At 34.6% G+C, this 12,493-nt stretch overlaps 2 protein-coding genes across 3 annotated transcripts in view; both read right to left on the bottom strand.

The window, feature by feature from the left end:
- LOC102604686 (uncharacterized) overlaps positions 1–3,396 on the bottom strand; it is an 8,251-nt gene extending 4,855 nt beyond the window's left edge. Inside the window, exons 1-4 of one of the 2 annotated variants that reach the window (XM_006362246.2) lie at positions 3,223–3,396; positions 1,118–1,171; positions 958–1,039; positions 337–377 (exon numbers count right to left, since the gene is read on the bottom strand). In XM_006362246.2, coding sequence (XP_006362308.1) covers positions 337–377; positions 958–1,039; positions 1,118–1,171; positions 3,223–3,288 — 243 coding nt within the window. In that variant the 5' untranslated portion in view covers positions 3,289–3,396. The remainder of the gene's footprint in view (positions 1–336; positions 378–957; positions 1,040–1,117; positions 1,172–3,222) is intronic. The other variant, XM_006362247.2, reaches the window with a different exon arrangement.
- Positions 3,397–5,567: 2,171 nt separating this feature from the next.
- Positions 5,568–11,818, bottom strand: LOC102604357 (hydroxymethylglutaryl-CoA lyase, mitochondrial). The gene is made up of 9 exons (XM_006362245.2): positions 11,596–11,818; positions 9,971–10,164; positions 9,028–9,226; positions 8,726–8,905; positions 8,430–8,510; positions 8,171–8,334; positions 7,643–7,779; positions 7,209–7,324; positions 5,568–6,037 (listed from the first exon to the last, which is right to left on the bottom strand). Exons 2-9 carry the CDS (start codon positions 10,135–10,137, stop codon positions 5,789–5,791), a joined length of 1,293 nt encoding a protein of 430 aa, XP_006362307.1. The 5' UTR covers positions 10,138–10,164; positions 11,596–11,818; the 3' UTR covers positions 5,568–5,788.
- Positions 11,819–12,493: the final 675 nt, after the last annotated feature.

The following is a 12,493-nucleotide window of genomic DNA, read 5'->3' as shown; positions in this document are numbered from 1 at the left end:
GTACCCCCCCCCCCCCAGACACCACTTGTGTACACTGGATATGCTGATGTATAGACATAAGGAAACACTAAAAGGAGTGAACTCACGCCGTCTGCTCGAGCAATCATGAGGTGTTAAGTATCTGCTCGAGCAATTATATGAAGGACCAACAAGTTCAAAACAATATATGTAACTTGATGATAGCCCTTTGCTTTATATACAGGCATCTATTCAAACCAAAGCAAATTTGAATCTACAAGGTTTGGCTGAACAAAATCTGATAGCACAGCATTGGGAAATTGTTCGTGATGACCCTGTGAAAAAAATTACATAACAAACGATCATAACAGGAGATACCTTTTTCTCCGCAGCTGCTTTTAGTTTGCCCCAAAATGCTTCTGTAACATGAAAGTGATTCAGTAAGTGAGATCTTTCCAAAGTGGTGGTAAGAGATACAGATCGAGCAATCTCAGTATAGCCCAAAAACTTTATTACCATTGATTGTTTCGAAATGGGCATACATAAATAATTTTAATCTCTGATACGAATAAAATAAATGGGTTTTGAATTTTACTTTCCTTATGTAAAAGTTTAGATAGGGTTTGAAGCTTAAATTCTGACAAGAAGATTTGCTACTGAAACTTAAGGGGGGATTCCGTAATGAGAAGAAAAAGAAAACAGTAATTTAAAACTGATTTGCATGATAAGAGAGTCGGAACGAAGACCCTGGATTTAATGCCAGCTATTAAATGATAGATCAATCTGAAATTATATACACTTCAGAAATGAGGGCACCCATACAAACTAATAGAATAGGTTGTACTGTTACCAATTTCAAAATAAAATAAAATAGAGCAGGTTGTTTAGTTTTTATGATCTAACGACAACAGTATTTTCATGCAGGTTGAATAAGTCTAAGGACATTGTAAACAACTTTGGTCATTTTCCAGAAAAAAATTTGATAACGTCATAACATACCACCATGGCCCATTGCTCGAGTATTGGACTCTACTACACCTCCCTTACTCTGACCATCTTGCAATTGCTTCACCTGATACAGCTTTTGGCGTAAGAATAAATAATCAAAATCTGAAAACAAAGCTTCAGATAATTATGTGTTGAAAAGTTTCTGCCCTACCTCCTCTTTCTGCTTGGACTGGGAAGTTGATTGACTTGACGCATCCAAATCAAGCTGATGGGAGACGAATAAAATGCAAAAGAGAGTTGAGAGGTAAGATTATATATATGGAATAATATGCACTGAGAAACTGAAGAAGAAAAGAACCATCAGAAATTAAATGACTGCACTAGATGAGATCAATATGATCGGGATAAGCATGACAGGGATGTGGATATACTTGTCTATTCTCGCTTTCACATCACAGATATTTGTAGAGTCTCATATGTGCACAACCATTTCTATTTTCCCACTAGATAGGTTGAACATGCTGAGGAGTTGGCAATTCTACCACTTTCACATCTTCCTCATTTTCATCCCAAAAAAGAGGTAATGGCACAAGAATTCAATTATTTCCCAATCACTCTCCCCATTTTCGAACCCTAGTTAAAAGACTAAGGTATTAGAAGCATGTAAAACATATGATTAAGATGGCAAGCAATGAAATCAGCCAAGAGAATTCCTCTTTATTGTCTGGGATAACAGCTGAAATCCCCAATTATATCACCGAAGAGGTATTCCTTTCCAAAGAAAATAGAAGACCAATAACTAATAAGCCTTCAGGGCTGGTATAGAGTGGATTTTTTTGTTGGGATCCGAAAAGTTAATGAGTGTTTCAACTGTACATTCAGGACAGAAAGAATCAAAATGAGGAGAATTGTTATTTATTGGTGCAACATAAATTAAAAGTGATGATAATTATATTACTGTATAAAAGCAATAGATGGATATAAAGACAGTGTTAGCCTATTAATTCTTTCGCACTTCAAAGGAAAATGATAACAATTAAGATAATGGCTTTGAAAGCTCATTTGAACTCCACCATTGGGTTCATACGCTACACAAACTCACAGGCCATTGCCCATTGAGTTTCTAGTACCTCCACGACTATGATTAAAATATAAGCACATGATTTTGATCCAAGATTCCATAAAGAAAGTTAGGATAACCAAACAACGACAACTTTAGCACGCGAGTTCTAAGTCTTGATTAGCAAAAGCAAAACTCAAAAATTAAGAGAATTATTTTACTTCATCATTGTAAGCTTGTGAACAACCCAAGTGGAAAATTGATGATAATATAGAAACTGAGAATGCTTACTAAGCTCCAAATTTCAAGAAAACTACATCATAAACATGTCTCCTACAGTACTACAAAAATTACTAAAGAACAGCCAAAATAATAAGATTGTCCAACGACAACTTGAATCAAGTCGACATATAATAACCTTAAATCACCCTACTTCATACCTTAATGCTTACTAAACCCCAAATTTCAAGAAAACAACGTCACCAACATGTTTCCTACAGAACTACAAAAAATACTAAAGAACAGCCAAACAACAAGATTTCCAACAGCAACTTGAATCAAGTCAACATATAATAACCTTAATCATTCTACTTCATACCTTAATGCTTACTAAGCTCAAAATTTCAAGAAAACTACATCATAAACATGTCTCCTACAGCACTACAAAAAATACTAAAGAACAGCCAAAACAACAAGATTGTCCAACAGCAACTTGAACCAAGCCAACATATAATAACCTTAATCACCCTACTTCATACCTTAATGCTTACTAAGCCCCAAATTTCAAGAAAACAACATCACCAACATGTCTCCTACAGTACTACAAAAAATACTAAAGAACAGCCAAAACAACAAGATTCTCCAACAGTAACTTAAATCAAGTCAACATATAATAACCTCCCTACTTGAGGACTTTTCAAAAATAAAATAGTAAACAAAAATTATACATCAGCACAAAACTCAGTTCTGGGTATCCAGATTTACAAAAGATCAATTGGACTAAACTATTTCCTTCTACTTCCAAGAATTCTAAAAATAGCTCCTTTGCAATGAAGAGACAGAATCAAACTTAATCTTCTTGTATCTAAACAATCACCCTAAACACCCAAAAAAGAATTTAATCAAGTGGGTATTATGTGAAAGAGATAGTAAATCAGAACCCATTTTTTCAATTTTCAAGAATGTACTAAAGATTGGATTTTTATAGAAAATAAAGAGTGTATCAAGATAGATAAAAAGGAGAGGGCTTTGTTTACATAATAATCAGGAGAGCGAACGGCTGGGAAGAGCTCAAGAAGGCGTTGAAATTCTTGTTCATCCATATTCTTGATCTCTCTCTATCTCTCTGCTGCGCTAAAACCCCCCTTTGCTTCTTTTTTACTGCTGCCTTCTGATGTCTGGAGTCTATAGACACTCATCTTTTTATGTTGTCTCTTCTATTTTTATGTTTTCCAATTTTTGACCCGACTTGAGATCCAACCTCATCTCTTGACCTCGATTTATAACTTGACTTTTAATTTCAATCTCGATTCACAACTCCAATTTTCGCCTCGGCTTTAATCTTTCAAGTATTTTTCATAAAATATTTTTTTTATACCAAACGTAATCTTATTTTATGTGTTTTAGTTTTTGATTGAACAAAAATTAGAAAAAATAATAATTTATATTTTAAATTTATATGTGCGAAAATGTTATACTTTTAAGCCCATCATATATGATAATGAAATTTTAAAAAATTATTAAATATAAAAAATAATTTTCTTTTTTAAAATAAGCAAAACAAATCTTTTTTTGACGTCTCTGTCTAATGATTTTATTAATAATAAAATAAAATCCTTAACGTAAATAAGTACAAGCAAGGAGACCTTACGGCTTACATTACAAATCCTAATGAGATTACAAGCCTATATTAATCAACAAGAATGAAGAAAATAAGATCTAGAGAAAAGTAGGTATTCTATGATCATCATAGAGTTAATGATACAGTTTATGGTGATATTACAAATGAAGATGCTGAATTAATGTAAAACGTCATGAAGAAGGTTGAGTTATTAAACTCGAACTTTCTTGTATATATGTATGAACTAAAAGAGATAGTTTGTTTGTCTAAAGTAATCTGGAGTATTTTCCGCTTGTCTTCTTCAAATATGTCCAATAACACTTAATAGTTTATCACTTTCTCTTAGATTTATTGAATCTTGTTGAAATTGGTTGCACTGTCATATGATTCTGCTTGGCCATTCGCAGGGTAGATGCCTTGGAACAAATTCCTCAATGTCTTACCATCCCAACTATGTTGCCTACCATGAGTCTTCCTTTTGCTTTTATTGCTTTTTTGTGGCCTAGATGAAAGATCGTCATCTCTAGCCACTTTATCAAAGAATATATCTAACATATTATCTTCCTCATCCTCCTCAAAAAAATTCTTTCCCAACTCTATACATTGACTAATCCCGGACGCTAAGTCCCCAACTCATTCATCTTTGCAATCACATTTTTAGGCACAAATATTGAAGCTTTTGAACTTAATTTGCTATTCAAAGGAGGGGGTGAAACATGCTCTTCTTCATCAACCAAATCATCTCACCTAGAAGCACTTATCTCCCCTTGATTTTTAAAAAAAATAATCAATTCACTTGTCGAACTAGCATGAGAGAGTGATAACATACCTTTCTCCATGCAATGCTTTAGTTAAAATTTTCCAATAGCTAACAATGGTTCAAACACATTTTACGTTGGTAAAATTAAGTTAGAATCAATGCACAATTGAAGATTCTCAGTTGCACCCTTTTCCTGACTTGGAGAATTACTTCGACCTATCGAGAAACCAATACGATTACCAACTAATTTTTTGTGTGCAATCATAGTCCAATTTGGAGATGTACTCTCTTTACTATTGAAATTTTCAGCTTGCAAGTCCACATGTTTTAAAGCAGTGACAATTTCCATGTTGGATGTACAACAAATTTCTTTACCTATAAAGCATCGTATTGTGCAATTCTTTTGTTACTATATGTAGAAAAATTCTTGATGATGTCACTAAACTTCTACACCAACTCTTTGTCTTGTCCAAGATCACCAAATATAAACACTTATATTTTCATTAGCATTGCAATTTAATTGTTGTGCAGGATCAACTTGCAGTGTATTGACTAAAGTTTTTGAATTAGTGATATATTGTCCAGCAATATCTTTAATCACAAGCCTCACATCAGTAGCATTTTAGTTTCCAACACCATTGTTATTTAGTTGCTGCCCAGAATCGACTTGCGACGCTTGCTGATAATTGCAAACGTACACCAGAAACATTCATTTGTTGTTGCTACATTATCTTTCCAGTAAGATCAAGAGTTCGATTCCCTGATCAAGTCGCTACAACACAGGTATTTGATTCTGAAATTCTAATTTCAAGGGGTAGGTCTCAAGATCTACATATTTTCCTTTGCTCTATCCAACAACATTAGGATTAATTCCACCAGTAACAAGAAGGTGATTTCCACCGATTGCTCTTGTAACAATAGCCAAAGAATTATCCTTGATAGAATTAAAGGAACAATACCAACACAAGTTGAACAAACATAAAGAAGGAGAAGAAGGGAAGTATAAATCAATAATCACTTTGTATTAGATATGCTGCAATGAGCAGCTTGATGTTGTCTAAATAATGGCATCGTTCATTTTCACAGACGGTCACAAATAGATTATTTTTGGTCATATTTTGATAAGTATACACTATAGAAGTGGCATCTCTTCTACTCTATATTCTGGTTTTTGCACTTCTTGATGAGACCATTTGATCACATCTGGGAGTGGTTTACCTTCCTACATCTTGGATGCATCTGCTGTTGCTCCGCTCAAAGCAATGGCTGCTTTGGATCCGGATGGGCGGCCCAAATGCTTGCTGATGAACTCCCCGGCTACCAGGAGTTTCTGTAGATCCACATTGGTTTTAATCCCGAGACCATTAAGCATGTAGACAACATCTTCCGTTGCAACATTGCCAGTAGCTCCTTTGGCATATGGACAGCCTCCGAGACCAGCAACTGAGGAGTCGACTGTGCTAATACCCATCTGTGGATAATACGACAAACAGTTATGCACTAAAAAACAGCAACTCCATGACTATAACCAGTGGTGGAGCCACAGGTAATGAGGGGGGTTCAACTGAATCCCCTTTGTTGAAAAATAATACAGTGCAAATAGCATAAAAACAATTGTGTATATATTAGAAAATTTTAATCCTCGACATAAGAGAAGCTTTTAGTGGCGTGGTGTGGTTCAGAATTGTTCTAGTCACAGGTTTGAGTCCCAGGAGTGGCATTCATGCATCTTTTTGTGGCTCCCTTGTGAGAATTCTTGGCTCTGCCACCGACAGTAACTACCATTTCGTGCTTTTGTTGAACATGGCAAAGCATTACCATACTCTATTATTCCAATTGGAAATTTATTGACTAGCACTCTAGGTACATAATTCAAAATGCAATGAGAAAAAGTGAAATATGGATGTGAAGTAAAATGTTAGATATCATGGTCATTAGCAGTATTTGGTAAAGATAGAATGAAAATTTTGGACTGAAAAACATAAATTTATGGAAGTAAATAGGATTATTTCTTCATCCAGTTGTTAGAAAAGTTTTCCCCATAGGATTCTGAAAATTCCTAGCTTTGTGCAGACATGTGAGCTTGCTCCACTCTTATTTTGGTTGGAGAGGTTAGACTTCACTAGTGCCCGTGCAACTTTATATTTCCCAACCATTATTCATAGAATCTCGAGTAGGTTTGAGAAAACAAAACTAGTACCAGAGGTCATTGGGAAGGCACATTGAAATTATGAGGCGCTTAGCAATACTTTCTTAACTAGAGGCAGTATTCATAATCATGACAAACACGAGGAAGTGTTAACTCTTTTTTACAACTAATGCACCAACGTTTACTGGCTTCCCAATTCTCGAAACCTATCCTTCATGATTGCTTATACAATTAAAACCAGAATTTCTGACTACTCACTAGTATTCAGCCGCTTAAAATTTAAATACTTAATTAAAATGACATGTGATTACTTGTACATTTAGATTCAGATATTTAAAAAGCTAGCATGAAAGAATTGCTAAGTTGTGCAAGTCTTCACTTTCGATGCCGCACCCATGTCGGATTCTCCAAAAATACACTACTTTTGAAGAATCCGAGCAACATAGAAGAACTGTATATGTGCTTCAACTAGATTTCCGATAGAAGAACTTACTTGGAGGGAAACCAAAATATTTGAAAGAGACTGTCCATAGGTATCATGAAAATGCACAGCAAGCTTTTCAACAGGAACCACAGCCATCACAGCTTCAAGCATAGGAACAACAGTTCCTGAAAAGAAAATAAATAACATGGAACAGACGTCAAGTCACTTCACAAATTTAATTTTTAGAAATTCTGTTTATCGTCTCTAACCAACCCTCCAATTGCAAGTAAAATTTGAAGCTATAGTGCAACTCTTAGTTGCATTTTTAGCACAATATGCTTGGTCACACTGGGAGAATTCCTTTTTTCTAGAAATACAATACTTTAGCTTTGGACCCTAAACAAAGAAATATTTCCGCAACATAAATAGCATATCAGTTGAATCTCAATGAAAGAACTAAGGCATTTTTCAATTGTAATGCAATACATGATTTAAAATATTACCTGGAGTAGCGATTCCTATTGTGTCTCCAAGGGAAATTTCGAAACATCCCATGTCATGAAGTTCCTTTGCTACATATGCCACTTTTGAAGGTGACATCGCTCCTTCAACTGGGCACCCAATAGCACAGGATACATATCTGCCGAGCATTGAAAGATCTGATTTAACTTTGTACCACGTATGATGGTAAGACATAAATGTTACACGCTGCAACATCCAAGCCGAAGCAAACTAAACTAAGATTTCTAATCTTTTTTTCACCTAGAGAAATGTTGAAGTCCTCATCATGTCATTATTTGACTAAGAAAATCGAATTTAGAGAACTGAGTCCAATTAGATGACTCGCTTCAAAATAATTGCCAGAAGACAATGATTCAAAGTAGCGGTGATAACAGAAAACAAAGAGCAATTCCTTCAATATAAAAATATGCCAACATAAAATGCATGTCCAATTTACAGAACCTACTTCAGTACTGAAGGAAAAATGGAACTAATTCAGCCTTGTGCTCAAGTATCAGATCTTTCATTACCCGCGAATTGGTATTGCCAGCTTTTTGGCAGCAGATGTAACAGCTCGATATCGAACAAGGCTCTCCTCAATGCTGCAATTAATGTTTGACTTTGAGAAAGACTCTGAAGCTGATGCAAAGACTGCTACTTCTTTCGCCCCGGCTGCAACAGCTGCTTCAAAGCCCTAACAGAAATTCAAATAACACCAATATAATTATATGAGGAAGAAAGTTGTAGTTCCTCAAGAGCGAGAAAGGTTTCCCAACAAGTACTACATACTTTCATATTAGGTGTCAATACAGGCAATCTGGCACCTTCCAGATCCTTAACTGCTTCCATTACATCCTTGGCATCCGACAGCTACAAAAAAATGAACAGGAGAATCAGAAAAGAAAGGACAAGTTTCAAAGAGCCAATGCATAAAACAAAGCTATTGGATTTTCTGATCACTATACACCATAAAACGTAGACTCAAAAGCAAGCTTAAACATCACACAAATTTTGTGATGGAAAAAGTGTACCACTGCAACTGTATGCAAAGAAGTTTCCTTATATATAAATAGAGGAAGAAGTACCTGAGGCACCCATTTTGGAGAAACAAAACCCGTCACTTCAACCACAGGTAGCCCACAAGAGACAAGTTTTTGAATTAATTCAACCTTCACTGATGTAGGAACAGTTTTCTTCTCATTTTGTAGTCCATCCCTTGCACCAACTTCCACTATCTTCACATGATTTGGCATGCCATTGAACAACTGCTACCGGTCAAAGAAACAACCAGTCAGAAATTAAAATGTTTAAGAAGAAGGATACAGGAATCTATGTAAGAAACAAAGACATTGAAAGAAGAGGGGGAAAAAGGACTTCAAAGAATTACCTTGAACGTTTTTCTCACTGTGCTTCTGTGGTTGCTGTAAGATTTAGGTTGACGATCTGTCAAACACTGTGAACGAGACACAGTTCCACATACTCTATAATTCTTGCTAAGACTCTTTGACCTTCGACTTGAAATGGCGTTGCGTGATCCATGCCTTCTCCATTTATAGTTCTCTCTCCCATATTCATCATTATCTTCACTGAAGACAAATATATTAGGATAGTCATGCATCATTTACTCAAGCAATTCTAAAGGAAAAAACTTAAAATTTTCAGTATCTACATTGAGATGCCAAGTGTCAAGAAACTTGCTGATAATTTAGATAACAGTGTCTTCAAGACTAGAAAGATGGGAATATTTTTAACAGTTATGGTCCTCCTTTGTCACAAAAAGGATAACATTCTAGCTTCTAATTGTAACAGCTCTATCTAAACATTGCTCAAGACCTTGATAGACATTAGACAATTAATAATCCAAATAACAACAGCAACCATTATAATAGTAATACAAACAGATTTAGATTATGAATTGTTTTCGCAAACACACTACCCTCCCCAGACCCCATTTGTGGGATTACATTGGGTATGTTGTTGTTGTTGTGCAATCATCAAGGAGATAGCTAAGTTTTTAGTATTTACTTTATGCTAATTAGTGATAAAACATATCAGCCTATCTGAACCTTTTTTACTGAAAAACAGACCAGTGGAAGGAGCAGGAACCTTGAAGTTCAAATATAATAAGAATAAGCAAGAGGAATACCTTGGTAAAAAAGGACCGCAAAGTAACTAGTAAAGGAAACCTTTAAACCCATGCAAACACAAAAACAGTACAAGAAAACGGGAGCATCACTATTTGTCACTAAGTTGTGCATAGAGAAATATTGGAAAGCACCACTGCAATCATGATATATGTTAGCTGTAAGAGTAAAATTTTAAGTACTTACACACAGCTGTTGGAAGAGCTGCAATTTCTCCCATCAGACCAGGAGTCTCCCATTGCCATATCTTCTCCTACAGGCCTGCAGGCACCAGACGAGAACCTCTCTAGCCAATCAATGTTGCTCAAACTTGGCAACCTTTCGAGGTTAAGAGGCTCTTCCAAGCTTGACATTGTTGAAGGGGAGGAAACCACTGGAACCTGGAAAAAAAAAAACAAGACATAAATTCATCAAGGAAATTTCTAGCTAGAATCAGATCAACAAATATTCATGGGTTTAACCATCTCATACTGTTAAATAATATCAAACTCAAATACAGGTTGCTGATGAGGGTAGAAAATTAATAGTAAAAGAGTCTGTAGGAAATCTGCATTGCAGTATAATCATCAGGAATGTTTGTTGTTTTGTCAAAGCACATAGACTTAACGCAAGACAAAAGTAAGCGCTTTGCCTTACCAGCACTCATTATCTTTATCCAGATTTTAAAATTAATGAAACAGCAAGTAAAAGTAAGAGAGAACATCCAACCGAGAAAAGCAACATGGATACTGATCCTGAATATGGTTTAGAGAAATCCAGAAGATATTAATTAACAGACCAGATTTCCTGTGTAAGATCATATTTTGCGCGGATCCTCATTTACAATTAAGGATTTGCATCACAGAAATCAATCTATTAGATTATTAGCAAAGATAAAAATCTATCAGAAAACAGTAATGGAAGTAAGATTCTCCCAAAACATTTATTATCAGGGTTTCCAAGTATTCCTTCAATGTTGTGTCCCACTGAATGCCTAGCAATCAAGTTTTATTGCATAAGCATTCCTCACTTCTTAGACTAAACCCATCCCATATACTTTTATACAAAATTAAGCACATAAAGAGGATATCCACAAACATCTGACATTAATCAATTTATCCCTCAAATTGTGCAATGCAGAACTATCATGAGGATCAATATTTATTTAAAGGGAACCATACAACAAATGATCAACATAAGTAACCAAAGTTCAAAATCTCTCACTCCCTAAAATGCAATGCACCATTCCCAATTCCCCCTAAATGACAGGAACTATGTAAGCAGGAACCACATAAACTGTATATGATGTTTGGTCTCTTCTACAAGACTGGAGTATCAATTGACAGAACCTGAGCCAGCTATGCACCATAATTCACTATTATTTATCATCAATAACAACAAATAAGGATTTCACTCCACATGAACTATGCACCCTTTTACATCAGAGTCACAACTTCCTTCTAAAAAAGATAAATTTCACAACTTCCTTCCAAAAACATATAAATTTCTACTTTCTACTTTCTCCTTTCCATAACATCAACATCACAATTTTCTTCTAAGAAACAATTTTTCCTACTCAATCCTTCCCATAACACATCAAGATCACAACTTTCTTCCAATATGAACAAATCCTTACTTAGTACTTCCCAGAAAACAAACTGATAACCCAAGAAAATAAACAAAGATTCAAACTTTAACATGTATTCTTCTAAAACCTCAGCTCAATCTCAAATTCCAACTACCCAAAACAACAAAACAACCAATTTCCAGTCTTTAATTCTTTTCCACAAAAAAACAAACATTGGTTCAGCAGAAAAAAGACAAAAACTCACCTGAAATCAAGTAAAGGGTCAATACAAGAATCAAAAACTCCAACTTTTCTGGGGTTTTCTCAGCTAATCTTTCCTCTTGTGTTTGTGGGGTTTTTCTTAAAAACACAGAAGTAGAGAAAGAGACGGAAAAAGGGTACCCCACAAAGGAAACGTGATGGGAGAGTTATTGGTTCTCTTTCTGTGTTTGGTAATCAGTAGCTAATATATATGGTGTGTGTACAAAGTTAAAGACTTTGTGAAAAACAAACTTTGTCTTGTTTTACTACTATTTCTTTCTTGTGTTGTGAATTGAATTGCCAACAAATTGGAGGGAGTAGGGTGGGGTGGGGTAGGGGGCTATTAAGACAAGGGTGGTAGGTAGTTATGAGTTAGGCAGTTGGTCAAATTCTTTGCACTAATATTTATTGGCTTTTAACTCATATTCAAGAATATATGTATTTTGTTCATATCTTTATACAGATAGATACAGAGTAGAGTAAGTGTCAGTACGGGCTCAATATATGTTATTAATTTATTTTAATTTATGTAACATGAATGAAATTTGGAGTCGAGCAATTTTTATATGTTTTTTAAAAAATAAGTTGTTAATTATTATGATTTATAGTAATACTTTTTATGTAATTTTAATATTATATATGTTTTTTTTTTATCCTAATTTATTTGGCATAGATGAATTTCAAGAGTCAGCTAAAAAAAAATATATATATATATATATATATTTAGATATTTTAAGTTGTAATTTATAATAATCTTTACTTAATTTTTTCGTGTATTACTCCATTTATCCCAATTTATGTGATACAAATGAAATTTTGAATGCCAATTTTTTTATAAGATATTTAAGTTGTTGATTATTATGTTTTGTAGTATATGTATACGTAAATTTAAAAAATATATA

Source organism: Solanum tuberosum, unplaced genomic scaffold (assembly GCF_000226075.1).
Source record: "Solanum tuberosum cultivar DM 1-3 516 R44 unplaced genomic scaffold, SolTub_3.0 scf00387, whole genome shotgun sequence".
Taxonomy (NCBI): domain Eukaryota; kingdom Viridiplantae; phylum Streptophyta; class Magnoliopsida; order Solanales; family Solanaceae; genus Solanum; species Solanum tuberosum.
The sequence above is the reverse complement of the archived record's forward strand: the minus strand, read 5'-3'. Positions and strand labels throughout refer to the sequence as shown.